Raw genomic sequence first — 27889 nt, forward strand, 5'->3', positions numbered from 1 at the left:
TGAGAGCAATGATCGAAGAGTCCTCAACCGTTATACCTTGCACTCGATGCTCCACTCTTTCCTCACCTAATGTGGTGTCTTCCGCAATGATCCGATAGATCTTAATCCCCTCCCCCCCCCCATATACACCCACTCCCAACCCTATGCCATCCACCCTCATCAAACGCCTCCCCAGTCCCACGTATCTCATCGTCCCACCGGTATGCCTTGGAACTCATAGCAATCACCCTATTTATCCCGAGTGCTGCAGGATGGGGGCAAGATTGCTCCAAGAACATCAACATCTTCGCCAACATCTCCGTCTTTTGCGCAGTGGAGAACGACAAAAGAGACAACGCGGTAAGACCTTTGGTCAGCGCAGAGAATGACGGTTTCATCGTGGATGCGGCGCCAATCCGAGATGAGACAAGCCTTATATTCAGGGCGCTGGCTAGTGTCACAAACTGGACAGCACCACACGAGGTTTCGCCCGTCTTGCGTGCTTTGTGATGCCCCCCCCCCTTCAATGATTTCACCATCGAGGAAGTGGCACCCTCGGCCCTCTTCCGTTGTGGTTGGTTGGTCGAAAAGCACCGCCATGTCCGACGCCAATCGGGCGGGTGTCACATTGAGCTCGAGGTAGTATAGCTTCGATCTCTTCGGCTTGCTTTCAACATCTTGTATTTTCTCTCGGAGACAGCCGATTAGTGGCTGGGCGCATGCGTTTACTATTCGTCGTGCGGTCGCCACTGCGTTCCGCGGAGGGACGATCAAATGTACGTATGTTGTAGTCCGCTTGGATCGCTAGCGGTGGGTCCGAGGGAAGGATTTCGATGCCTGCATGGATTCGTGCCAGTGTGCGTTCACTAGCGGTCGTTGGTTCGCGGCTTGAATTTCCATCGCTGGCGTCATATCTTCTTCCTTCTGCGACCGTGACAACTCGGTAGTCAAAGAGATTTTGGGAGTCGGGCCATACCTAGGCCCTTGTCTCCGATCGACACGATTGCGATTACAACGGGTCTCCTGACGAGTGAGGTGATTATCTCCTGAGGTCTTGGGATGAATCGCAGTCGTTTTAAAGTCCATCAGCAAAACATAACAGGTTTGTGTCGACTTTGACTACAGGGGTATCTCCAAGTGTCAGCGAGATTTAACTTCCATCCTGGTTGCAATTGTGTGAAATCAGTATGACCGTCGGGTCATTGTGACTCTCAGATTTGGTAGAGAGATTAGTCCGGGGATTTAAGCTTATCTTCCTCTCTGTATCTGGGTCCCTCTAGAAGGGGGCTTTCAATGCGATGTCTATTATTAGCCTGAAACAAAATACAGGTCCTCATTCTGGCATGGAGATCAGACGATCGCTGGAGATAGTGACCACAGGGTATACAATCCACTTGCATACATCGTTGGACATGGCATGTTCCTCGGAGATCCTTCAACGTTGGTGGATCCAGGTGCATCCAGGGACCTACAGAATTGCGCCGTGGCATTGGATCAGGTACACATGCGTCCCAACAGAATCCAGCGATCCTTCCAATGTACATCCGTTGATACTACAATGCATCCCACGTTTACAGTAGCCGGGGTCATGTTTTACCATTTATCGATCTCATTTATTTGTCATGCTTGTAGTGTTGATTACTTCAGAAGCCTACCCCTTCCCCCGCCCGAGACATGCCACTTTCAGGAAGTCGCTTACGAGGATATTGTGGATGTTTATCTGATGAGACTCTGCGCTTAGGTAGGGTAGCAACATTCCTACCTACCTACATCGTCTGAGAGCTCCTAGGCCCCTAGGCAGTACGACAGTTAGGCCCTCAGCGGGGGTCCTCATACCAGTGCCTGAGGGGGAAAGTTTTCGATAATCGCTACGCTTGAAGACTAGGCCATATTTTCCAACAGTTTGAGAACCTAGAGTAACTCCTGTTGCATCATGTGAAAGCATTACCGATTTGGCCTGGGTGATACTGCAGACATCAGATTGATTCTTCGATGTCTTCTGATGGGTCTTTTTCCCCTCGATTGTAGAGCTAGAAGGAGATAGAATCCAGAGGTTCAGCCCTCGACTATCTTCGAGTCCTTCAGAGTCTCCTGTGGAGGGGGTGAGGAGGAGCAGGAGATATATGCAGAGATCATTGGCATGCTTGGATATAGGAGGCCTGGAACATCACATCTTGAAATGTAAACATTACGAGAAAAGGCATTTCATACACATTTCGGGCTATGTCAGCTGTACGATCTTGAATAGTCTTGATCTTTGCCTATGGTACCCTAAAGAAGGTGAGGAAGATGTGGAACACAACACAAGGGGACCATGCCGAATTTCAAGATTTTTTGCCAAAATCGATTGCAACCATCTCAATAGCGCATGAACTTATTAAAATTGTCTTATCTCTTTGCAGTTCTCAGCTCATTCGAAATTGATAATGCTACGAGCATTGCATCTAAATGGCTCTCGATAACTTAATCGGAAAAAAGTGCTGGTTGTTGAGATGTAACCTGTTTCGGCTGCGCAGCTCGCTTACCCACGGACATCAGTGTCGATGGAGAGCAAACAAAGGATGGCACCTAACCCCCGGTAACTCGCTCACGTCGTCAATTAGCATAGACGTTGAATCCCAACTCGGCGGTGCGAACGGTTGTCCCGATCTGGTAGGCGACGCCTGGGGCTCCATGACGAGATCAGCCATTTGCTTAGGGTGCCCCCTTCGGGCCCTTCGGGCAAAGACAGCAGTGATAGGTCAGACGGGGCCGAGTACCCTCTCTAATTGCAAAGCGTGGTGGGCCATCGCTAGCGGAACGGGCCCGAAGATTGCCTTCGTCCTATTGGATGGTGCGTCGGTCTCCTTGATGGGTGATCCGGCCCCTAAGTGAAATCCGGCCTAGTGATTGGCTCGATGACACGCAAAGCAGGATGTCTTTGAAGTATTTAAAATCCTCGGCAGTATAACGTTAACAGCCCAAGCTCTTCATCTCAATCTATCTGACACTGGTCTCAAAATGGGCAATAAGAGTTCAAGCGCCTCCGACGAGGGGTTCGATGAGACGAAAGATCTCGAAGCAGCCAACCCCACAACCCTAAATGAGCACTTTTCCTGTGCCGACGCCAATGCCAATCGAGACCCAGTTCTCATCACATGGAGTGGACCGGATGATCTAGAGAACCCTAAGAACTGGCAAAATGGTTTGAAATGGAGGAAACACCTGCGTTATCTCCCTTTTCGTCTTCATCTCGCCAGTCTCATCGTCTATGATAGCCCCCGCTAGGCAAGATCTTGATAAGGCCCTGGGGATGCACTCCGATATTGAGAGATACCTGTCCATGGCCATCGTTATCCTCACCTACTCCATTGGCCCCATTTTCTTTGGCCCAAGTTCGGAGCTCTACGGCCGGGTGCGTCTGCTTCAGATTAGCAACGTATGGTGCCTAGCCTGGAATTTGGGATGCGGGTTCGCCCAGACAACGTCTCAACTCTTTGCATTCCGCGTTCTTGCGGGAATTGGTGGCAGTGCACCGCTCGCAATTGGAGGGGGTACCATTGGCTTCGCAGGCAATCAAATCCCCAAGGAATCTTCCATGAACTGACCAGTCTGGCAGCGACATGTGGAGCGCCGAAGAACGTGGCAAGGCCATGGGCATCTACACTCTTGGTCCGCTTCTCGGACCTGTCGTTGGAACCATTGCCGGTGGCTTCATCTCCTAGTACTCGACTTGGCGCTGGGTCTTCTGGGCAACCTCTGCCGCTGCCGTTGGGGTCCAGGTTGCCGGTCTCATCTGGCTGCGTGAGTGTCACTTGAGTACGATCCTTCGCAAGCGACGCGATGCTCTCGTGCAGAAGACGGGCAACCACAATCGGCATACCGACCAGAAGGTAGAGAAGCTTGTCTACAAACTTCTACCTGCCTTTGAGCGACCGGTGATTTTGTTTACGACCCAGCCTATCGTCTTCTGCATGGCCATCTACATGGCCTACCTCTTTGGCGTAACGTACCTCTCTCACTTGCGACTTTCCCGAACATCTGGACTGGGGTCTATCACGAGAGCACCAGCAGTGGCGGACTGAACTGCCTATTCATTGCGACTGGGTCATTCGCCGGCCTCCTCTTCAACCTGAAGATGGTCGACCGAATCTATAGGACCCCCAAGGTGCGGAACAACAACGTTGGAAAGCCCGAGTACCGCATACCATCGCTAGCCTTGGGCTCTGTCGTAAGCACTATTGGTCTATTCTGGTACGGATGGAGCATCGGGCATACCCATTGGATCATGTCAAACATCGGGGCGCTAATCTTCACCACAGGCACAATCTCCTGTCTGCAGGGCATGCAGACATATATTGTCGACAGCTACGAAACCTACGCGGCTTGTGCCATCCTGCGCAGTCAGTGTAGCTTCGGGTTTCCGCTCTTCGCTCCGTCAATGTATTCATCTCTCGGCTATGGCTGGTGTAAGAGCGTGCAGGCCTTCATCGCCATGGCTATTGGATGGTCGGCGCCTTTTGCGTTCTATTTCTTTTGGCATAAGCTCCGTACTGCTTCCAGGCACGCTGCTGATTAAGTCAGGAAGTGATTGCGATGTGCGAGGCGTGTGCTGGAAACAGTGAGCTGTCTGGAATAGCTCGTTTTGTGAGGATCTGGGAGATCTGGAATTTTGGCCAACTTTTCCATGGCTTGTGGTGGGGGGTGTGCCATTGACTGTGAAGCGCTGTATTTCAATCAATTAGATCAAATCAAAATATTTAGTGTTGGTTTCCTCGCTCCTGACTTGCGTAGGTAAGTATTTTCGAGGGAAAAATGTAGTTGGGTCACGGCTTCTTGGTTGTACAAGCTTACAGAATACACGAAGAGCCTTGCGCAAATGCAGGCCCTGGTGTGTGTGGTTACGTACCCTGCGCATGGCGCCGAGATTGGTAATTTGCCGGTGAAAACACAGGAATACACCAAGCACAAAGAGCTGCGCATCCAACAGGTGTCTGGGCTTTGTCGTGGAAAGGGGCCGGGATAACATTGCCTTGAATCATGAGGTCCATCTATGGCAATGTGCCAGCCGGTCTTGTTGTCAATTCCATTTTCCCTTTCCTTTCTCATGCCCTTTGAAGGCTTGCCGAAGACTAAAATTTTGGGGTTGAATCAGGGAATTTGAATCGGAACCGATGGTCTGGGCTGTGTACTGATGGCGTGGTAGCGCACAGGTGGTGGTTGTCGTCTGGTAGCGAGAAAAATCCGATTAACAGTCTCATGGCAAGCACAATCCGGGAGACTCTAGGCAGATCTCTAACCTTGAATTTCCAAACGCCGATGCCAGCAGCCGAATCAAAGCCCCGGGGCGGAAACGGCCAACACAGCCCGGGCTGGTTCTTCAAGACAGCTAATCCTAGAAGACCCAACCTGAAGGGTCAGGCCCGCCATTTTAAATTCAGACCTGTCCCATCAATGTTGCCAAAAACTTCATCAAAGTCAGATGAGCCATCCACAAGCTTGGTGGTCCCCACCCTTTCATCCAGACTATCCTGCTGTCTGCTCACTTCCGGTTCGTGTTGTGCGCACAGCGCGGTTATTAAAAGTCGGCTTTGGGGACGGCTAACTTGGTGGATTCGCAAATCAGGCCTTAAGAGTTAGCTTACCGAGTGTGACATGTAGGGTTCTTCTGCCCTTGACAAGTTCTTGGTGATTTGCATAGACATCTGCAATCTTGTTTCAAGAAGCATTTAGCTCTGGAGTTGAGTGGAATCCAACATCTGCAACCCTACGTAGATTGCAGATAAGGGCATCCCACAGGTAGAAAGCTTGTATTTGCCATCCAGACTTCTGCATTCTGGGGGTTGCCGTAGATGGCGCTAGTTGTATCGAGAATCCTTGCTGCGAGTGCACAGATACCCCTCCGTTGCGTATCAGTGATGGTTTGCGTTATCGGCAGTGGCATTCGAGCTCGCAATCTAACAGCATTGATCGCAGATCGGGTGATGCCAGTAGTTACATAGTGCAAGGAGTTCAAGATGTCGCAGTGTCGAAGAAATTAAGTTTCGACAAGGTCTTCGACCTCATTAATAAGTCTCTCAGTCTCTTCTGCATCCCTAGATTGAATTGTCGCACCAATCGCTTTCAATTTGACGCCGGTTTGGGTATAGAAATTGGATAGTTCCATCCGAAATCAGAAAATAATCGTGTCTGTGGCGCTTGTCTGTTCGAGGGGCGGCTCCGTCATTCCACGAAAAATCTGATCATCGTTGATATTTAACGGTAGTTAAGTATCATAGCTATTTGGCGATACAAGGATACCAGTTCCGGAAACCTAGCCCGCATAGCTGTCAAGTGGAAGCAGTTGCCAAAAAGAAAGTCTTCGTCGCATCTAAACTTCAAAGGGTGGTAAACCAAGGTTCTCACCATCACAAGTAAGCCCCATGCGCTGTGCGAGGTGAATGGCAATACTTGCTAAAATCCAAAACGGTGCGAGTCGGTTTGAGTACGCATAGCAATGAGGAATAGTGTGTAAGCCTGTAGCACCGCCATTAATGTCTTCTTCAACCGCGAGGCATTTATTAATGCCTGGTAAACAACGGTTCGATATTTCGATGACAAACCATTCCTTGGTTTCTTGAATTCCCGTAAACAGTCAGCGTCCGACGTAGAGGTCACGGCGAGATAGCATATGACAAAAAGCAAGCATTCCTCGCTCTTCGAGGCCATGGGGGGGTCGTTTTGAAACGGTGCTAACCATTTTTGCGACACTCGGAATATGAGGAACCTTACACAAAGGCTCTGCTTTTTGCACGTACGCATTCCAAAGCTTGGTCGCCTCCTCATAGCCGGGGTGCTGTCCGGTCATGCTTTGCGTGTTTCCAGGTATGGCCCCAGAAATGGCTTGCGCTACAAGGAGACCCAGGAGACACTCAGGGGTGTTCTCATCAGCTCCAGTGTCCTCGTTATGGTTGACATCCTGGTCGGAATCGGAAATTTCGCACAGGCCGCCCTCTCTGTCATGAAGAAGGACACTGTCAACATAGCGAGACTTGCTGTCGGTGGACAGAAGTTTACCCGAGCTGGCAGGTTGGAGGCCCGGCATTGGGATTGGGTTATGTGCACTGGCCGCTGATGCTTCAGTCTTCTGGCCGTATGGGGTCGACGCAGAGGATGCATGGAGAAGGTTTTTGTCATGCAAGATGCGCTCGTATCGCGCTAATCGCTCCTGTATGTCTTCGAGCTGGCTTTGTTGTCTTTGTCTCTTTCGCGGTGGGGAGTCTGATAGATGCACTGGAGCTTTGCTCTGCTGCAGCCCGAACACATTGGCATCGTCTTATCGCATTTGAGCTTCTTGCGCACTCAAGCTTGGAACTTGAATCGCATTGTGGCGGAACCGGGGCCAGGACTATGTTGGACAGCGACGGGGGTAATCCGAACCGGCGCGGGGGGCAATTGGAAATAGGTGTGGCGTCGATATCCATGACTTGTCACCGATAACCTTGGCGCTTCACTATCGAAATGCAAGGTAAAATGTGGATGAAAAACACCACGATGTCTAGGTCTTGGGAGGCCCATATCTGGAAACTTGTGTCCACCATTCAGGAGAAGGTTGATCGTTGGCACTGGCAGATGCAGTGATGAATATCTGAAGTGCTCGGTGGTACCTTCGGCCTACGGCAGCCGAAATGGCCCAGCCCCACATTGGCTCCCAATGACGTTCGCTGTTCCAAGTCACTACATACTATCCTTGGTACTTCTATACCTGGCTATTGATAAGCTATTGATTATCCTTCTAGCTATGATAGTGCGGGAAGAAACATCTATCTAAGAGAAATTTAAAAGAAATCCAAAGGAAATCTCAAATAATATGGTTTTTTATAGTTAGTGAACAGATAGTTGTGGTCAAGGTTTATAAATCTCCCTCCCACCAGGTAGCTGGGCCACAATTCTGATCATCGCCCTTCATCCAGGCCGTTCGCTCTGGGCATGCTCAGAGCTCAGTAATCAGCGTCAGGTTCTAGATCTACTAGCCAGTTGAAAATCCCAAGACCTGCAGCAGAAGCAGAATGGACTAGGACCATCCCTCACACATCTGTGAACTTTTTGCCCTCGAGGCGAAGGCAGCGCTACAAGACCAGTGTAGCACGTCCCGATGTCCCATGGCAGGAAGTAGCAGATACGGTATCGTGAAACCCCATCCCGAAAATCACCGGCAAGAAGCTGCACATAAGGTTGAATGGATCACGAATGATGCGAAGTTCTGGCAGTGCCCCCCTTGTCCTGTGAGGTAGTAACAACACCCTGGCAGTCACATCACTTGAGCTACCTGGGCAGATAAATCAGGTGGTTGGATGCCCTACGTCATTGAGGACAAAGGCCGCATGTGCAGCCATCCTAGTGTCATTCCAATCTGGTGATTGTGATCTTCTGCCTTTCATGACAACAACTTTGAGAAGTGAGTTAAGAAATTGTATACGCTGGTGGAGGGACAGAAACCCCGCCGGTCCACCAAAGTACCCGGGGAAGGGCACAGAAGTACGGAATTCGGGAGTCCCGACATCCGTGAATCATCCGTGGACTTTTGATTATTCATCTGATTTTATTTTCTCTTTCCCTGCTGATTCTGAACGTCTACCTATAGGTAGACTTCAAAAAAGAGATCCAAATAAGGAATAAAGATCTCCCGCTAGTCCTCGCCATTTCCGCCGGGTGACTTTTTTGCAAAGTCTTGGCATGCACATTCATGACTCCCACGCAATTTACAACCCTTGGCCGTCAAGGCAATGTACCGTCCATCTTCCCAGAACTCATTGCCCATGGATTCTGCGCTATGGAGAGGTCAGCAACTGAGGGTGGGTTTTACTTGTCATCCTGAGTTCCACTTTCCCGGGTGACTCCGGTTTATCTAGCGTTGCTGACGGCGGCATGGTATCTTTCTAGGCTTGTGAAATGTGCCATCGAAAAAAGACCAAGTGTGAGGTTGAAGGGTCTAGTTTAATTTGCATGCAATGCATGCGCCGTAATACGCCGTGTGCCTTTCCGGTTCAGCATGAGAAGCGGGATGATCACCAAAGGTACGGCGATGCTCGATATTTTAATTGTCGTTCCCGATCGTTTTTTTTTTCGATCGTGACTAATTCTATCACAGTAATGAGGAGTATGTCAGGTCTTTGAAAGACCGCCTCGTCAGGGTTGAGTCGTTGTTGAGGACGGCAGGCATCTTGCAAGAGACCGACATGAGCCAAGACGACTTTTCCGATGAAGATGATGGTGGACCAGCTAGTCAAGAGCTATCATCTGCCTCCAGTCCAACGTCAAATTTCGGGTCGCCTCTTTGCTCAAAGGGTGGCTTCATCGAGGGGACGCCTATCTTCCCGGCGGACCAAAGAGATGACTCTCGATATTTCGGTGAGTACGGCTAATATGATACGCAACCGCCGAGACTAACTCGACGGGCAGGGACATCGTGCTCATTGTCAATTCTATCGCGAACAGGTATAGACTGGATTAAGAGCAAAACAGGTGATGTCAGCTTCTTGCGAATCATATCTCCTGAATCCGTTCATGAAAATCCCTGGAATCAGTGGCGACCGGACGTGTTCCGTGATCTTTTTGCCTCGAAAGTCTTTAAGCCTTTACCCCCGAGGTCGGAAGTATTTTCTCTTATGAAAGATTTCTTCAGGACGGCTAACCGTCTGTTTCCTATCTATCTTGAGTCATCATTCATGAAAATGGTTGAATGGCAATATACGCAGCAAACCTGTGATGACGCTGCCCGTTGGGCCAATATCAACATGGTAATCTGCCTGGCATATGAATATCGATCCTCGAATAGCTCCAAGTCAGAGAAAGAGAAAGAGAAATCCCAGTTGTACTTCAGGAACGCCATGTCGGTCTTCACGGAATTAGCCTTAAAACGCACCGATTTACTGAGTGTACAGGCTTTGATTAGCATGGTACGTCTCCTTCTACCTCGGGTTCTATGGAAGCATCTAACATTTTGCAAAGGCCTTCTTCCTTCGGGGAAATTCTGGAACTCAATCAGCTCTGCCACTCATCACTGCGGCTATGCGATCCAGTCACCGAATGGGGCTTCATCGAGATATTGCAAGACCAGAACTTAGCCCGGCTGAGCAAGAGGAGAGACGCCGCGTTTTTTGGGTTGCATTTGTCATTGATCAAAGGTAAGCTGAGTTCGGTTAGATGTCGTCCTAGGTACTAAAGACAATATTCCAGCACATGCCTAAGAATTGGAAACGCCCCAGCACAACATCAAGATGATTTTGATGTCCCTCTTCCAGAGGAACTGGATGACGACAAGCATGGTGAAACCGCAAGCAACATCCCATTCTTCCGCGAGCTCTGTCAGATGTCGCTCATCAAGAGCCACATCTACAGCCGATTGTACTCCGTTAAGGCATTAGAAAAACCTCCCGTTGAAATCTACAAGAATGTTAAAGAACTACATGCAGAGCTTGAAGAGTGGAAACGCGGATCCCCAACTCTTAATGAACCGCAATTGAAATATAGTGAACGGGACTTCCTGTTTGGCTTTGCCGCTATTGGTCTCCATTTTGTCTACCACAATGCTTTGATCATGATACACCGGGTACCCATCTTTCTTAACTACATGATAGCAGCCAGAAAGGAACCAGAGAAAGTCCAGTTAATCAGCAAGGCACATGCCTCAAGATCAGCAGCCATTGGTGCACAGGCCGCTCGAGATACTTTGAAGGTCGTCAATAACATGCCATGGGGAGATATCGCATGGACCTGGTAAGTTCAACGGTCTCCTGATCTATATCAGCCTCATTTCTCACACTCAAATCCCAGGTCACTACTATACTACGTCTTCCTGGCAGCATCAACATTATTCTCACATATCCTGCGGGATACTCGCGATCCCAGAGTGCGAGCAGACCTTCAATCCCTCGGCATGGTTTCAGCATTCTTTGCAACTCTTGCCCCAGGTGAAGGGTCAAATAATTACGCTAGTTTCATGGCCCGGATGAGCGCAACCCTCGAACGCATTGCCAGAGTCGCCATCGAGAAAGACGAGAAAAGAGCCCGCGCCCCAGACGAAGAAGACCAAGAATATAAAGCACCAGGAGCCAAGAGGCACACCTCTCGGACACAATCAGCACCACAGCACCAAAAAAAGCACCGCCGACCCACAACCCTCCGCAAAATTATGACCCCCGCCACAGCTCCCGGGTATTCAACATCAAGCACTACCACCCCTAACAGGATGGGCATCAGTATCCCTGATACCCTAGAGGGTCTTCCGCCAGTCAATTCTTCAGGCTACGTTGTCCCCGTGAGCCCATTGCCAGACCCGGGCAATAGCAGCCAAATCCAAATCCCATATCTCGCCAGTCCCTACTCGCCTTCAACCACATTCCTCCACGAAGCAGGCGACAACGGCTTTTGCGCACCGCAAATCCCATCTTGGCAACTATCTCATGACTTTTCTTCCACGACTGCAACCCAAGCCCAAGCCCCAGGGTCATCAGGCATGACCCCTAACCCCATCAACACCATCAACTCCCCAGACTCCTTCACCAGCACCGCCAACTCAATCCCCGATTTCTTCCAGTACCCAATGTCCGGCGACTGGAGCCACGGCGGAAATCTCTTCGGCGGACTCTTTCCCACGGAATACACCTTTCCACCTCTCAATCCAACGGAAACTCAGTCTGCCGATGCATATTCTTCCATGCCGATCCTGTCAGCTGGGTCGTTTATTGATGGTGCGCCTGCTATTGGCGGCCAGACGGCTCAGACTGGTGGGTTCGATCCTCAGAATCCGGGCTATGGTTATGCGCCGCAGGGCCAGGAAGATCCGAATCAGGCCGCTGATCCGGTCTGGCCAAATGGCTTTTTGGGGTTGTTTTAGGGATAGGTTAAATGGCAGGGGGTTGTTCGAATTCGTTGTTCTTGTTAGCGTTGTCATTATCTTTTCCTAAACACAACCTCTCTATTCTTTTCTCAGTACATGCATTAGCCAAGATTCATGAGTGTTGATATACATAGCCACTATCGATCAAGTGTGATATAATAGAAATAAATCCCAGCTTTGGGGCATCCCGTATAGACAGAATGTCAACAAGACCTTGTGTTCCACCTGAGTGTGTCAAATGGAGGGAGAGCGAGCCCTGTGAGAAGTACGATTCCGACTTGTAAAAATCAAGAGTAGAAAAAAAGTGATTCAGTCAGTGGATATGACAAAAGACTAGGTATAAAAGAAACGCCCAGCCAGATCCCGAAGTCATGATATCCATCCCATTATCCCGCGCCATTGAACCCAAGAAGGGCATCAAAAAATTTCATCCTGCGCCTTCCTTCCCAAATTCGGACCTAACCCACCCTATAACCGAATCACATAAAAACTGAAAACTAAAACACAGATGCCGTGAGCGTGCGGACTGCCTTGCACCACACGCCATTTCCTAGCTGGAAATCGCCGTTCTTATCCTGACCAAGGCTTTTGCCGAGAATGCTTTGCAACTCCTTGTCTGTAAGATCTGACTTGCTGCCTGTTCCGAAACCATAGACCTTCGTCGCCAGAACGTCAATTTCAAAGTCCAAGACGCCGATGGTGTTCCCTGCATTGCTTTTATCAATGCGGGTACGGACAGTGAAGTCAACATCGATTCTCTTGGCACTGTTACTTTTCAAAGCGGAGCTTTTACGGCCAGGTGCGGCGAACGCCGCGTTGCCGAGGAGAGTGCAGCGTGTAAGTAGAGAAAGAGAGCCCTCATCGGGTTTGGATAGTGTGAGGCGAGTAACACCACAGAATTCCAGCATGCGCGTTTCGTTTTCTAGGCCAACTGTGCGGTCCCATGCGCTAGAAATAAAGCACAAAAGCTGCTTAGGTGAGACAGTAGATTGCTGGATGGTAGCCAGGTGGTGCTGTAGCGAGTGAAGGACCAATGATGCAATGGCAGAAATGTAAACATTCTTTTGGGAAGTCAGTTCCATCGGGTAGTTCTTTCCCTCTTTCTGGCCGCTATTTTTGGAGGCAAAAGCTCCAGGATAGAACTCTAGTTGGAGCTGGTCCCGGTAAGCCATCTTTAGTAAAGGTCCCTCCGAGGCATCTGAAGGAGTTGAAGCCGAAACGATCGACCAACCAGTTTGTTGCTGAATTCGTTGGACAGAGGCTGGTTTTAACAGTAGTCAGAATTGCACCCACAAAGAAAAGTCTCCACAAGGGAGGGAGGAGGCTCACTCTTCAATTCATTGATCTCCCGGGCACTCCAGCCACGGCACTCTTCCTTCATACGCTCTGCCTCCTGGATTTGAGCCAGGTATTCATGCCGCATTTCGGCTCCAGCTTCGATGAAGGTGGTTTTCTCCTGGACCTCCGCCTGCAACCGCTCAAGTTCGCGTCTCTTAGCTGCAATCTCGGAGTCCACTTCAGACAACTTGCTGCGCGCACTGCGCAGCTCATCTTGATCACAGTTGTCCATCTCTTCCACCAACTGTTGTAGGGTTGTTGCCTCTTGCTCGAGAGAAGCGTGCTTCTCCACGAGCAGTGGAACGTTCCGGTTAAGCAAATCTTCTCGCTCAGATAGCAGATTATCGTCTGCTTTCATTTCTTCCGCGTGGCGGATGAGCCCTTCCTTCAACCCCTCAAGCAACTTCATCCGCCACTCGTACCATGTAGCTTTGCTCAGCAGACGAGCATGGGTCTTGACATTTCGGAATTGATTATCCATGATCACTCGGATATCCGGCGGAGCGGTGACATACTCCTTGAAAAGAGCAGGATTCTCGGCATATGTTTCTGCCTCAATAGAGCGGATCACTTGCCGACCTTCAGAAATATAGGATTTCAACTCCCGGCATGACTAGAGAAGGTGTGAGCAAAAACTGGTGTATCCGGGTGTAATAAAACTTACATGCTGGTACAATTCAAGCATTGGAACAGTACAAAAGCCAGCTGCCACACAATCTTCAAATGTTATGGAGCCTAATTTAGGTATATTCTCGCTAGACGGTCGTGTCAGCTTCTTGATGGCACTGCCAGGGGCAGTTGTGTGTCGCCGTTTTGTAGTAGTGAGTTCCATAAAGTGAATGTTGGTCATTTTCAGGAATTCCTGTAACTGAATAGACTCAACTTCCACAGGGGGTTGTTCGACAGAAATTTTTTCTTCTTCTTCTGGCTGTTGAGGATCAGAAGCAATATGAAGGGCATCAATGCCATGCTTGAGAGGAGTTGTCGAGATCTGGGAAGCACTCCGTAATTGCTGGGAAGGCGTCGTGCTACCCTTGGGGGGCGATGAGCTAGCAGCTCTTTGGGCGGGTGAAATCATTGTCTGATGGGCATGTCCTTCCCTGAACATAGGTGTTGGCAACTTCACACCTTTGACTGGGCTGACATTATGGCCACGCAGTCGCTTGGGCGAGTTGTCTACTTCATCTTCATCCAAGTCCAGCTCAACTGGGCGCTTGCCCAGAACCCCACGAGCAGCCCCAACATGAAGACTCTTGCGACTGCCAATCCTAGTCTTCTTCGGGCTCATGTTTGAAATCATATCCTTCAAGCTTGGGGTCGCGTCCCGATCTGACTGCAAGCCTGTGATGTGGCCACCCTCTCGGAGTTCCTCTTCTTCACGTTCACGTTCTTCCTCTGCCTGCAGTTGCAGAGGATCCTCGAATCGTACACCTGATCGGGGCTGTTCTTGCGGAACGAACTGGGGTGTACTATCGCCAAGCGACTGGCGCTTGTCGAGTAAGGCCGCCACGCGAGGAGATCCAAGACCTTCTTTGTCAATACCTAGACCAGAAGAGCGACGAACCTCGCGTGGTTGCAATCTGAAGAGTGGGGTCGACTCTCCTGTTGCTTTGTTGTGCTCAAACAGGCTTTGACGTAGAGACTTGCGTTTATCTGCTGATTGCTGGAGCTCGGGCTGGAAGAGCTTTCTTGGTGAAGCACTCCTAAAAGTAACATTGCTGGAGGGGGGTGTCTTGCTTGGGGTGATGGGTTTCGTTTGGGGGGTAGACTGCTTGGACGGAGTTAATGGCTTCGCGTGTGGTGAACGTTGCCGGCCGGATGACCCTGGCGTCCCCGACGATCCTGGAGTGAAGCTACGCCGGGAAAGCCTAGCCCGCACAGTTGCCAAACTGGGGCTCCCATTTTCGGATGCAACAGCAGCAATTTGATAACGAAGAGGTGATTTCGCAGGGGACTTGGCAGGAGATTGCCGAACGTTGTCTTGAAAAGGCGAGCTAGCAAGCTGACCTGAGTCGGTTTCGAGCTCCATTATCATCCTTCCATGCACTTTGTCGTTGGCTTCAATCCCTGACTGTAGGATACCACCAATCGCACTGGTCATCTCCATGTCCATACCATCGTCAGAGTCATTGTCTCGATCAGAGTTCATGTGATCAGAGTTGGAGGCATAAGTAGGCTGGTTACCCAAGATTTTGCCAATGGCCGAAGTGAATTCCATTGTCATTCCTTCATCTTCGTTGTCAATCTCTGAAAACTTTGATGGTGAATTCTCCTGTGCGATACCACCGACAACATTTGTCATCTCCATAGTTTGATCTCCGTAGTTGGATTCTTCGGCCACAGACTGGCGGCGAGCCGTGCTCTGGCGATGCCCAGAAGACTTGCCAAGAATGCGTCCTACGGCATTCGTCACGTCCATGCTGAGGTCTTCGTCCTCGTCGATGTCATCTGATTCTGGTAAACCTGGAGTATTGGCATCCTTAGATGGGTCGAGGTTCTCCTCATCATGTCGAGCGCTAATATCTCCCCAATCAAAGCTTTGTCTTTGGCCCTTTTTTATCCACGGCTGGAAAGCACCGGTTATTTCTTGATCCGCAATTTCCATAGACATCTCTCCGTCTTCATCAAGTTCGGTTCCTGCTTCCTTTGCGGCCTGGCGCAGAGCTTCATTGAGTCTGGCACTAGAGCTTGAGCTAGAAGTTGCGTCTGATTGGACACTCATTCCTGAGCGCGCGGTCACATCATCCATGCTCATTGCAGTACTCTCGGCATCAAACCCATCGTCGGAGTCTGAAGCATTGTCATCGTCCTCTTCTCCGGCCAGGCTTTGGGTGCCAGTGTCTTCGCTTCCTACCGAGCTTCCGCTGAAAGGACTAGACGATAAATCGTGACCATCGTTGTCACCCCTAGATGATGGGCGATCTCTTATCTGGTCCAGATCTTGTGTGCGGACAGGGGAGAATCCGAATTCCGACTCTGCTGGCGAAGATGGAGCATCTTTGGTGGGTGAGATAGGGGCAGATTGGTTCTGGGAGTTTGCGGCAGCAGATGAGTGTCTTGTTGAGTTCGCGGCAGAGGAGGAAGTTGAGTCGTCTGGAATTTCCACCACGTTCCAGGTGTGCAGGGTCGCCTCAGGAGCAAAGGATACCCGCCGATTCGCTATATCGATGTATCAGTATTCACTTCAGTGATAAGGTTGAACATACAAACCCATTGATTTCCTCCGTGCCGCTCTTTTCTCTAGGATATTCTGTCGCTCACGAGCTTTGCGCTCCTGTTCATCGCGCTCCTTGGTAGCAGCCATCTCCTCGCGAATGGCTGAAGTCGCATTGAATGTATCAAACGGGTTCGCAGTGTCATCATTGTCATTACCTGTCCTGGGAGGTCCTGGGGTAGGTTCAAAATCATTTAAAAGACCCTTTTTCTTTTGTTCCTTCTGGCTCTGTCCGTCCATGGTGCCGTCATGGGTCTGATGGTCACCACGAGCTGGTGTACGTCGGCGCGTTTCCTCGAATGATGGTATGGTTCGCACTGGAGAGACAGGGACTGTAGGTTTGAGTATGGACTTTAGTGGAAAAGAAGCTGTAGACTATGAGTAATTGAGTCAGAATTTTTCTGCATATGGGCACGTGGTATTCCGTTGGCAGCTACCTGACGACGATTGCCGTTAGAATTTTGGAGGGCATCAAGCCCACCGGGCCCCAAACTCTTGCTCCGAGATTTCTTGACTTTCAGAAGAGTCTTTGTGTTATTCGAAAATGGCTGAGCTGCACCAATCTCAGTTGTCGCATTTTCCTTGTCCAAACCAGACGTCATCCTAGACCGCGGGGCATGAGCGATAGACCGGCGAGATCGTGGCGGTCGCAAAGCCGCGGTGTCGGGTCGAGTTGACATTGTCGGCGGTCAAATCGGCACATTCACTGATGGATTCAAGATTGCATTTTCCGATAAACAGAGCGTTAGGATCTCTAGATCAACAAACCTGGGCCTGTATCTGCTCCTATGGCACCTGCCCAACGCGCGTTGCCTCCGCAATCACGTGATGTAAACAAGGTCGCAGAGCCCTAACCCCAATTAGCCTAGTCCAAATCAGGACTAGTGCCGCACACTACGAATTACCAAAGAAAGATTCCGACAGGCAACGAATCTTCCTCATCTTCGACAGCCGCCAACCCGACATCTCTTCGACACCGCTTCCTCGTCGAACAACACCGCAAAAATGGCCACCGAGTTGACCGTCCAGTCGGAGCGCGCTTTCCAGAAGCAGCCTCACATCTTCCTTAACACCAAGGCTTCGTCCAAGAAGACTGCTCAGGGCCGCCGCTGGTACAAGGATGTCGGTCTCGGTTTCCGTACCCCCAAGACCGCCATTGAGGGAACCTACATCGGTATGCACGACCTCCGCTGAGCTTTTGTTCGAAATCTGGTGGCGGAACACAGGGGTGGGTGGTCTTTTCAGGGAAACAAAGGGCAAATGGAGGATCGCATGGAGCAACTGAGGGGCCTGGAATCTCTGTCGTGTCTCTCTCTCGCCAACGTTCGCATCCTATACTCGAACTTTCAAAACTCGAAAAGACCACTCATGTCCAAAAAATTATCCGCAATCACCAATTTCTTCATGTGTCAGTTGCTCATTTTTGAACTTTTACAGACAAGAAGTGCCCCTTCACTTCCCAGGTCTCCATTCGCGGCCGTGTCCTCGTCGGCAAAGTCGGTAAGTGGATCAAGAACCGCCTTTGAAAAATTAAAGGGATATACTGACAAGTTCTGTCCAGTCTCCACCAAGATGCACCGTACCCTCGTCATCCGTCGCGAATACCTGCACTACGTCCCCAAGTACAACCGTTACGAGCGTCGCCACAAGAACCTGTCTGCCCACGTCTCCCCCGCTTTCCGTGTTGAGGAGGGTGACCTTGTTACCGTTGGCCAGTGCCGTCCTCTCAGCAAGACTGTACGTTCATTTGTGATCCTTGTTAATTTCCGCTACTTTTGGAAGTCTGGAAGTCTGCAAAACCACCCACTGTTGCATAACTACAGCATATCGAATTCGGCAGTCGACGTTGTTTTTCTCGGAACTTGGTGACTAACTCTAAATTTCTGCATAGGTTCGCTTCAACGTGCTGAAGGTTCACGCCAAGACCTCGCGCGCTGTCAAGTCTTTCTCCAAGTTCTAGGTTAATAAACCGGGTGTTTTGAAGGCGAAGGAAGCGGTATGGACTGGATATACGGGAAGTTCTTGGATGGGGGTCGGGATAGTTTATGAGTTTCCATGTCCCAGATACCTCGCTGATGAATGTGTATCCACACAAAAATCAAAATGATTTGTTCGGCCCTCCCGTGATGGAAACTGTACAACAACTCTGGTACAACACAAGATTGACCATGCATGGCAATCTGGACAGAGCCTCTCAATGCGCATCTCGAGTTGTTTTCTTGCTCTAAAGTCTAACATTGATACAGTAGGACCTCAGTATGTGTTCTTTATGGTAATAGCAAACCACAGGCTCAGAGAAAGGGCTGTTGTTGGGCTGTCTGTAGGCCTGGTTTTGATCTCATTCAGTTGATCTCATTCGGGCACTAATTTGTTATCTTGCTTGTCGGGGTTCCTAAAGCCTACTTTGTTTGCTTTATTCGTGGATGTACAACCTAGGTACCTTCAGATGTTGTAGATGATTCTTACAGGCGTTCCCAACGATCGAGCACACAGCATCGTCAGGAATTTTTGATTCAACTACTTCACAAAGGCATATCGAAATTTCGACTAGGGCTTCTTCGTCTTCGCAAGGCTGTGCTAAACAAAGATTGTTTCAATGTTCTCTTGCATGCTAAGCATGGATTGTTTTCTTGTGGCAGTTCACACATCTTTCTGTTGGTTTTCGTGGTAAGCCCAATTTCGGACTTTCTCAAAACAATCCATATCCATATGACCATTTAACATGAGACTGTAGGTGATCTTTTTTCCTGATTGCAGCGGGATTCTTCCCCGGATCTTCGTGGGCGTGTCGGGAACATATATTCATCATTGTCGGACGGCCAGACCCGTTGCAGTGCCCGCTGGGAACTAGTCTCCTCGTTATCCGAGGTGAGGTCAATGATCTATTGATGATGTACCGGTCCCAAGGAGGGTTCGGGGCGATCGTTCTCGGGGAAAATCCCACTAGACAGCGTCTCATGTGTTGAGAACTTTTCGTCATCTGATGTCTCGCTCATTTCGCAGATCGTTATAGGTCGAGACCCGTCCACACCTTCCGACTCAGATGACCCCCCTCCCGAGTCTTCGTCGGTTTCGGGTGGCTCGTAGTCTACATCAGAAATGTAGTCAGATGAGATGTGCATCTTTTGGAGAAAACTTCTGGGCGTCTTTTGAGGTGTGGGCCATGGAACCTCACATTCAGAATCCGACAATTCATCGGGCAGGTATGGTGGCTCACTTCGAATTCCGCTCTGAAACTGATCTGTCTCCTTCTTGTGCCTCCAACCCCATGCCTTGGCAAACTCCGAGGCCAGGTTTTTCCAGTGGATTGCTGGAACTTGGAGAAGAGTTAACAATTTTCCAAACGTTCGACCAGATTTGAAAAGGTGACTTTCTTTTCAATGCCAGCATTTCACGCAGCTTTTCATCGCAGCATGCAACGCTGCGGATGAGTGGGATTTGAACCAAGCGATTCAGGTCGCGGTGGGATTGCGTAATCTGTTCAACGCTGACGATCTCCACGCTGAAAGCAATTGCCTCAGCTATGACACGGCCCCAGATGAGGTACTCACCATAACCCTTCCAGCCACCGTATACTAAAGTTCTAGTCCGGATCGCAAGCGGAAAGGCATAGAAGACTTTCGTTTGCAGCTTCGCTGTGTCGATAATAGTCAGCAGAGCGCCATTTTGACCCGCAATTGCACGGTGAAAAGGTGCCAAAGGAGATTGAGATGCCGAAATAAATGGTGTCCTGATCTTCTCCTTGGTGACATGGCTTCGAAAGAAGCTCTCGAACTGGTCTTCAGAGAAGTCTTCCGGGTCAGACCATTCCTCATTGCTGAACAGGCCCGCTAGGAAAACGGTCTTCGAGTTGACTCCTTGAGACTCACGGTTTGACCAGCGAAACAGCAACGGTGGCATGTTCTCAGGAGCAACTCCTTGCATTGCTTGTTCATGGTCGTAGTGATGACCTTGTCCAGGGGAGTGATTTTGGTCTTCCTCGTGATGATGCGGGCCCCATCCTTGGTTATCTTGAGATTGATCTTGGATCTGTTGGCCCTGGTCAGGGCTCTTGTTTCCCTCGGAATCATTCCGCTGGCTCCGGTCATCGGGACCCGCCGTCTCGTTCATTGTCAATCCATGCTTGCACCACATACATCTCTTTCCATGGCTAGTAACGGCCGACTCATCGTTTACCAGGCGCTCTGTCTGCCCCAGGTAGCCGGCTTGCCCAAAGTGATCCAGTTGTTCAAGATGGTCAGTTTGTTCTCGATCGTGGCTGACAACAATTGTGTTACTCTCACTGCTTTGATGGTCTCTTTCGACGAAAAATTGACACCTTTCCTCTTCGCTTCGCTGCTGCAGCGGGAATGGCATGCTGTGGGGAGTTTGCGAGGGGGACTCAGTTCTTGGTCCCAAGGTCAATACCAGTCGCGTCCCCCATTGAGCAGTGTCTATGTCATCCTCTGTCTTCTCGATGAGCGGAAGACGCAGGTTCAATGCAGTGGACTTGATTCGTTGGGTGACGTTTCTCCATTCTCCGTTGATGTTAAACTCGGTGTCCCGGTGGACACGAGACCAGACAAGATCGCCTATGTTTCTCATCCAATTCCACTGTGTGTGGAGCGTTTTGCCTGGAACAAACCGATGGATTCCACGTTTTCTCAGACCTTCGCGGAACATTGAGAAGAAGATCTCCTCTTTCTGTTTCTTGTCGCATCGGAAAACCCGATACACACAACAAAGAGCTTGTCGCATTGGGACATTCCACCGTAATTTTGGTCTTTGGGACAGAGACTGGTTCTTCATTTTTAACGGAAGAAACAGGTAGGGGGCAAGGTCTCAAGCTAGTCACAAGGTTTTAATTAAGTGTGTGAGATGGTAGTTTGTTTCGAGCGGACCGAGGACTTGTCCAGAAATGAAGGTTTGGAATTGAAAAAAAGAATGCAAGTGACTAGGGTGAGAAGAAGAGAGGAAAGGCGAGAGAAGAAAGGCGAGAGAAGAAAGGAATTTTTGGTGACTTTGGGTGAGTTGGAATAGAAACGAGAGATGCCCAGTTCATCTGTCGAACCTTTTGGGATATCTTCGGTCCCATGTAGGCGACTATTCTTTGGTCAATGAAAAGAGCAACGCCAACTGGCTGTCTTTTAACCCCCCGAATATGGGATCTCTTCTCAAACCCTTGTTCTCATCCGGGGAAAAGGTAGAAGTTATCTCACTATTCTAGGTCTATATGTTGCCTCGGATGAGGCAAATATGTGCACGATAACTATTAACTATAGTTTGCTGGTTAGAGAACCATGTCCGTGTATAGTTAACTAGCTGACAATCAAGATCGTATCGACCTTTCTAGCCGAACCACAAGTGGAGTATGGACTGCAGTATATAGTTTGGAGTGTGCAGCCCTCGATCTACACTTGAAAATATTACATGGGACTCTGCTACTTAGTGGACTTTTATCCTGGGAAGAACGTATTGTTTCCTCTTTTCATTCAATTAAATTGGTGGTTAACATTAACAATGAATTGTCGCTTTGTCGCGTGTTCCTCAATTGTGTACAGCAGGTTCCCTCTACCCACTCCCCGGCTTACCACTGGCCACTAGCTATCTACATTAGATCTCATTTCCACAGTTCGTCTTACTAGTAGATAATCAAGACCGCTGTCCATATTGAAATATGCCACCATTACAATAGAGACCGTCTTGCCGAAGAGCAGTGACATGAGAGAGAAATGTGTAGCACTGAGGGCACTAGGGTTAGATAATATCGCCAACTACTGATCTGCTGAAGACATAGCCATTCCGTGATAGTCCATATAGGTTATAATCATTCAGATAGGATCCGATATCTAGCAAAGCTCTTGCAGCACTTGCATACTACCCCGTGCACACTCGGAACTCACAACATGCGCTAGTCCCGATTTAGATTTCCAGGGACATGCACTCCGGCCCAGGATCTCTCCCTTTGCCCTCACCCTTGAGATTATCTTGCTTGCTATCCTTAGCCCTCAATTTGCTTCTCGATCCCTATTCTGTAATTTTTATTTATCGCCAACTCCTAACCCGGCTGTTCCGATCGGACTTTGGCCCCTCTCCCCTAGAAAACCATCCACTTTCCCCAGGCTTACAGCATGGCTCAATGAGCCACGTCATGAAAGATACGGATGATTGAAGATCTTCTCAGACACTAGAAGGGCATAAAATCTGGGAGCAGGCTCTCCAGTCTTTTTCTCATTGTCTTCCGACAGACTTGCATTCTCCTGAGCCATCGAGAAGTTTGGCACCGACTCACGACTTTCAATTCCAACATGACTGGAGGATTTGAGAAGTCAGTAAAAGGGGCCACAAAGCTCAAGGTCAGTTGGAGTGTTTAAAGTCATCATTTTCCTCATGCGACAAGTATTAACTAAAGGGCGCGAACAGCTTGCGGCCCCTAAATCCAAATACATTGAGAATATCCTTGTGGCAACTCATACCGGCGAGGCAGGAGTCGCAGAGGTGTTCCGAACCCTCCAAATACGACTCCGAGACTCAGCATGGACCATTGTTTTCAAGGCGCTTATCGTCCTCCATCTCATGATCCGAGAGGGCCAACTGGATGCTGCGCTGGGATACTTGTCCGACAATCCAAAGAAGATTGCGCCCAGCAATTTCTCGGAAGGTTCGACCAGGAGTTCCCGCATAGGCATGTGGGCGCATATGACTAACTGTCTTTACAGCACAATCGCAGGGACACAACATCCGACGATATGCTGAATACCTAATCACGCGTGCCAAGGCGTTCGAAGCCTGCAAGACGGATCATGTACGCAGTGGGCCGGGGCGGTTAAAGAGGTTAGGTGTGGAGAAAGGCCTATTGAGGGAGACAGAAATTGTACAGAAACAAATTCGGGCCTTACTGCGGTGTGATGTGGGTGAATTCCGAATTTGAACTTTCTTGGTGACTGACAGGGTACAGCTATTGACCGATGAGCCCGAGAATGAGATCAGTCTAACCGCATTCCGTCTCCTCACACTTGATCTTCTGACCCTATATTCGGTCATGAATGAGGGCACAATTAATGTTTTGGGTAAGTCCGCAGCCCCTCCAGATCGGCATTGGTCTAACTTTGAACCCCGACAGAACACTATTTTGAGATGTCGCGACCGGATAGTATACGTGCCCTGGCAATCTACAAGACGTTCACAAAACAAACGGAAGAAGTGGTCCAGTTCCTGGGAGTGGCAAGACATTTCCAATCTGCTACCCGCCTGGAAATCCCGAAGCTCAAGCATGCCTCCACAGACCTGGCGCGCCTTCTCGAGGATGATCTCAACGATCCTGACTTCGATCTTCGCCGACGCGAGTACTTGGCCAAGAAAGGTGTACGCGTTCCACCGAGTATGAAAGCCAGTGCGACTGCAGATGTGTCAAAGCCAATGCCGAATACGCCGGCGTCAAACCCACTTAGGCAGGCCGAACAACCGAAGCCACCACCTGTAGATCTGATCGACTTTTTTGAGTCGATTGAGCAGAACCAGCAGCCAATGGCGCAACATACTGCATTGCAGTACCAACAAACAGGGTTCCAACAGCCGCCGCCGCAAGCACTCTATCCCCAGCAGACTGGTTTCCAACAGCAGCCTCAGGCGATTCAACAGCAGCCCTCGGTAACTGGATATGGCCAGCTGACCCAATATGGAGCGCCTTATCAAGCACAAGGCCCAAACAATCCATTTGGACAGCCGCCGCAGCAACAGCCGCCGCTACAGCCACTTCAAGCTATGCCAACTGGCGCTGGGTTTGGAGGGTACTCCCCCCAGCCGCAGTCGTATGGCTTTCAGTCACAATTGGCTCCTATTCCACAGGAAGCAATTGCCGCTTTCCCTGAACAGCAGCAGCAGCAACAAGCACCTCAACCCTTGCAGCCCCAGCACACCAATCCGTTCCGCCAGTCATCGATGCTCAGCACTCCTACGGGCGCTCAGCCACCCGCCGCTCCTCTATCGCGACAGAATACGAACCCATTTGCGAGACGACTCTCCGCAGCAAACACGCAATATAACCCACATGAGTCATTTCAGCCTGTGCAACCCCCGCCAGTGCCCCTTTCTCAGCCACCACAAGCGCAGCCGATTCAGCCTCAGCGGACGGGAACCAATCCTTTTGCACGGGCTTCTCCTGCTCCGCAGCAAGGTCTACAACCCCCAGCAGCTGCCCCCTTGCGGCCTAACCCAACTGGCAGCACCAACCCTTTCCGACAAAGCCAGTTTATTAATCAGCAGACCGGACAAGGTTGGCAAAACAGCGGGCAGAGTGGTACAATGGGTGGATTAGAACAGCTGGACACAGTGCAGGTCTTCCCGCGTCCCGGCATGACCTAAATTAGGGGCCCAACACCACATGGCTTCGGAGTGAAACCGACATCCGTCAATAGATTACCTACCTTCGACTATCTCATTCGTTGCATCTCACTTGCTCCCCACATCGCCTCCACATCGAGTAGACTACGGGTGTTTCCGTAGCCTCTGATAGTAACCACATCGTATGTTGTGTTGTATCTGGTAGATTTCAAATCACGTACGTAATTACCTTGAAGGAGCTCCTTAATCTAAGATCGACGTAGTTGGTACTCCAATCACCGATCTTGTCACCCAAAGGTCAAGATCATGATCATCATAGTCTTCTGAAAACTTGCACAATTTCAAGCTTACGATGCTCGACCAAGTTCAAGGCTAGTGCTGACAGGGGCGCACCATCTTGACCTAACGTCTTTTTAAATATGTCACAGGGGGGGGGCAACTGCGGATCATCCGTGTGTAAGGCGATCCCCGTAAATTTGGAGGTGTTTCATGAATCCCAGGGAGTTTGAGATAGTAGATCAAAAATGTCCAAGTTCTCTAGGGAGTACTCCGTACACACACACACATGTTCTCACTCTGTTGCAACACATGACCTCAGAAAGAACAAGCTCGGTGAATAACCTGTCGTCAGGGTCAAGTGGATCTTCGAACTGCCGACTCTTCTAGCCCTGGGCAAAAGGCGGGATTAATTGTGATTCCGAAAAGATCAAAAGACCAAAACCCCTTAAATCATCCTAAAATAAACCTGTCGAATTCCACTAGATCTCTTAGCGGGGCTGATGATTCGACAATGCTTTCTGCAATGTGAAGAATCCAAATTTCTTGTTTCTACCCCGCCGGTCCGGAAAGGAAGTTTGTCCTCTTCTAAACCTCCAGGTTTCCCTCATTCTACACAGGTAATGCCTGGAACGTCCAGATCAGCCCGATGAACGCGAAGGACATCTTATCGAGTTGCGAGCAGACCTTGCCCGTGCTGTCTCGGTCATCGGCTGCGGCTTGGGCGGCCGATCTGATCCACTCCCCCTGTGCAGCGCCCATCCACTTCGATTCCAACCCCGTACAGACCGTGACCTCAACACAAACTCCTCCACCTCCCCCTCCACCCATAGCTCCCAGTCGAAAAACAACTACTAGGGTACGCAAATCCCGCAAAAACAACAATGTATCGGTGGGCAAATCGACGTTATTCTGGGTCAACAGTGATCAGCAAACTGCAGCGGCAGGCACTACGGACGAGACCCTGAAGCGGATTCGGTCCCATGTTATGTCCGAGCATAATCGTAAGAAGCGGATGGAGAGTACGGAACAGTATAATAAGAGCAAATGGAAGCACCTACCTTATCAAACCCCGACAACGAACCCGGGAGCACTCGTGCCCGCTGAGCCTGTCCGTTCGCGTGCTAGCTTGTCCGCCGACTTATCCGCTAGCTCGTCCAGTGATCAAATCTCAGATGAACAAGAGCTAGAGCAGGTCGACGAGCTTGTTACATCAATATCTGTGGGATACCCTGCTACGCAAGCTGCATCATGGGAGGACTCTAGCTCTGGTGGGACGATGGCCCACCCCGCTGGACCATCTGCATGGTCTTACGTGGGACAAGGGGCCAATGATCCTTTTTCTACTGGGCATACGCAACTGACAGATAGAATGATGCGACATCTCCGAGTCTGTGAGTGTTTTCTTGTCAACCCCCATCATGTTGCATACTGACGCCGTAATAGTCCTCTGGGATCTGACACAAGAAGCGCATCCATTGCAAACGCGATATAAGCCCAAGCTGCAGGCCCATTGGGCATCCTTGATCCAGCGCGATCCAGCCATTCTCCATGCCACAATCTGTATGGCGTCTTCCAATGACGCTATGCGTGCAGGCGAGCTACCCATCCGAGATCCGAAGCAAAAGCGGAGCCAGTTGGTGATCGACACGTTCCACCACCGTGGCGAGACTATTCGACTTGTCAACGAGGGCCTGTCAGACCCAGCCAAGGCTTCCAGTGATGTTTTGATTGCGGCAGTTTCCACCTTGTTGACAATTGAAGTGAGCATAATCTCTGAAACCAGACTTGTGATTCTCGGAGCTAATCCCTGATTGTAGATCGCGTCGGGAAATCCTGACTATCTCAAAATCCACCTAGCAGGTTTGCGACAGATGATCGCATTGCGAAAGAATTTTGACGATGTTCCTTCAGACGTACGATTCCAGATCTCATGGTTGGTATACCCCCGTCAGGATCAAAATACAAAGCTTTGTTAACCTCGCGATTAGGACTGATATCCGAGTGGCTTGCATGGCCCACGCCAAACCTATATTCCCCTTTGTTCGCTACACCCGCCCAGCGCGGTTCTCTCTTATCCCACCCAATGACGACGTGGCATTACTTTCCACCCGCCTCTTCCCTCTCCTCAAAGTACCCGGTATCTTCGGCGAAGCTATGCAGCAAATCGTATATGATCTCCTCGAACTATCCTGGTATGCAGAATGGATCAAGGGCAACACCGGGTACAAAGAGTTCAACGAGGAGACCGAGGACTACTTCAATACAGAAGTGCTACATGTGGAATACCGACTGCACACAGACCGATATACAGCAACAGGCCAGGTAAAGGGCGACAACTCCATTGAGGGCTGCACCCGTCTCGCTTTACTGCTCTTCCACAACAGCGCCATCTGGAACTTCTATCCCATGGTCGGCCAGTTGCTACCCAAGCCGATCCAGGCACTGCGCACCGCCCTCGAGGCGACTATCCCCTCGGGCTTATTCGCGCTCTGTCGCGACCTGCTCCTCTGGCAGCTTTTCATGGGCGCGGCGTGCAGTCTAACCCTGCCGTCCGAGCGGGCCTTCTTTGTATCTGAACTCGCCAATGCTGCGCGGCTGCAGGGAATCTACTCGTGGCAGGAGGCCCGTACCATCTTGTTAGGCTTTTTCTATGTCGATCGTATTCACCTGCCCATGCTCCGTCAGGTCTGGGATGAGTGTCATTTGCAGGTAGAAGAACCGGCTGTATGAACTTTGCTACTTGGCTCTGCCGTAATAGATCGAACTTGGTCAAAAATTAGTCATGTACAGCTCCTTTTTTTTTTCTGGTAAATTCTCGGGCTTCGGACTTGCTCTCTTGCTCCCTACCCCATGAGTGAAGACATAAATTATGTAGCATCGTGCTGTTTCCACTGATT

At 50.0% G+C, this 27889-nt stretch overlaps 9 protein-coding genes across 9 annotated transcripts; 5 read left to right on the forward strand and 4 right to left on the reverse strand.

The window, feature by feature from the left end:
* Nucleotides 1-2979: 2979 nt before the first annotated feature.
* Nucleotides 2980-4043, forward strand: Pdw03_4389 (Major facilitator superfamily domain, general substrate transporter; the record flags this gene model as incomplete). Its single annotated transcript, XM_066100732.1, has 4 exons — nt 2980-3163; nt 3237-3512; nt 3578-3630; nt 3684-4043. 4 exons carry the CDS (start codon nt 2980-2982, stop codon nt 4041-4043), a joined length of 873 nt encoding a protein of 290 aa, XP_065956132.1.
* Nucleotides 4044-4538: 495 nt separating this feature from the next.
* On the reverse strand, nt 4539-4876 carry Pdw03_4390 (uncharacterized protein; the record flags this gene model as incomplete). The annotated part of the gene is made up of 2 exons (XM_066100733.1): nt 4539-4684; nt 4813-4876. 2 exons carry the CDS (start codon nt 4874-4876, stop codon nt 4539-4541), a joined length of 210 nt encoding a protein of 69 aa, XP_065956133.1.
* Nucleotides 4877-6592: 1716 nt separating this feature from the next.
* Pdw03_4391 (Fungal specific transcription factor, putative) lies at nt 6593-7042 on the reverse strand (the record flags this gene model as incomplete). The annotated part of the gene is made up of 1 exon (XM_014675713.1): nt 6593-7042. The coding sequence occupies one exon, from the start codon at nt 7040-7042 to the stop codon at nt 6593-6595; it is 450 nt and encodes a 149-aa protein (XP_014531199.1).
* Nucleotides 7043-8756: 1714 nt separating this feature from the next.
* Nucleotides 8757-11836, forward strand: Pdw03_4392 (Fungal transcriptional regulatory protein, N-terminal; the record flags this gene model as incomplete). Its single annotated transcript, XM_014675711.2, has 7 exons — nt 8757-8792; nt 8881-9014; nt 9089-9348; nt 9400-9896; nt 9949-10124; nt 10177-10716; nt 10774-11836. 7 exons carry the CDS (start codon nt 8757-8759, stop codon nt 11834-11836), a joined length of 2706 nt encoding a protein of 901 aa, XP_014531197.2.
* Nucleotides 11837-12336: 500 nt separating this feature from the next.
* On the reverse strand, nt 12337-17071 carry Pdw03_4393 (Chromosome segregation protein, putative; the record flags this gene model as incomplete). Its single annotated transcript, XM_014675710.2, has 5 exons — nt 12337-13100; nt 13169-13790; nt 13842-16336; nt 16388-16766; nt 16829-17071. The coding sequence occupies 5 exons, from the start codon at nt 17069-17071 to the stop codon at nt 12337-12339; spliced, it is 4503 nt and encodes a 1500-aa protein (XP_014531196.2).
* A 325-nt stretch (nt 17072-17396) lies between these two features.
* Pdw03_4394 (40S ribosomal protein uS17) lies at nt 17397-18351 on the forward strand (the record flags this gene model as incomplete). The annotated part of the gene is made up of 4 exons (XM_014675709.1): nt 17397-17565; nt 17829-17891; nt 17953-18128; nt 18283-18351. 4 exons carry the CDS (start codon nt 17397-17399, stop codon nt 18349-18351), a joined length of 477 nt encoding a protein of 158 aa, XP_014531195.1.
* An 845-nt stretch (nt 18352-19196) lies between these two features.
* Pdw03_4395 (uncharacterized protein) lies at nt 19197-21053 on the reverse strand (the record flags this gene model as incomplete). Its single annotated transcript, XM_066100734.1, has 4 exons — nt 19197-19238; nt 19289-19479; nt 19567-19707; nt 19787-21053. 4 exons carry the CDS (start codon nt 21051-21053, stop codon nt 19197-19199), a joined length of 1641 nt encoding a protein of 546 aa, XP_065956134.1.
* Nucleotides 21054-22678: 1625 nt separating this feature from the next.
* Pdw03_4396 (Epsin-like, N-terminal) lies at nt 22679-24734 on the forward strand (the record flags this gene model as incomplete). The annotated part of the gene is made up of 5 exons (XM_066100735.1): nt 22679-22726; nt 22794-23031; nt 23090-23280; nt 23329-23440; nt 23494-24734. 5 exons carry the CDS (start codon nt 22679-22681, stop codon nt 24732-24734), a joined length of 1830 nt encoding a protein of 609 aa, XP_065956135.1.
* A 904-nt stretch (nt 24735-25638) lies between these two features.
* Pdw03_4397 (Actin-binding FH2) lies at nt 25639-27722 on the forward strand (the record flags this gene model as incomplete). The annotated part of the gene is made up of 4 exons (XM_014675706.1): nt 25639-26383; nt 26436-26752; nt 26810-26925; nt 26981-27722. 4 exons carry the CDS (start codon nt 25639-25641, stop codon nt 27720-27722), a joined length of 1920 nt encoding a protein of 639 aa, XP_014531192.1.
* Between the last annotated feature and the right edge of the window lie 167 nt (nt 27723-27889).

The sequence above is a fragment of the Penicillium digitatum genome, chromosome 1 (genome assembly GCF_016767815.1).
Source record: "Penicillium digitatum chromosome 1, complete sequence".
In the NCBI taxonomy this organism is placed as follows: Eukaryota; Fungi; Ascomycota; class Eurotiomycetes; order Eurotiales; family Aspergillaceae; genus Penicillium; species Penicillium digitatum.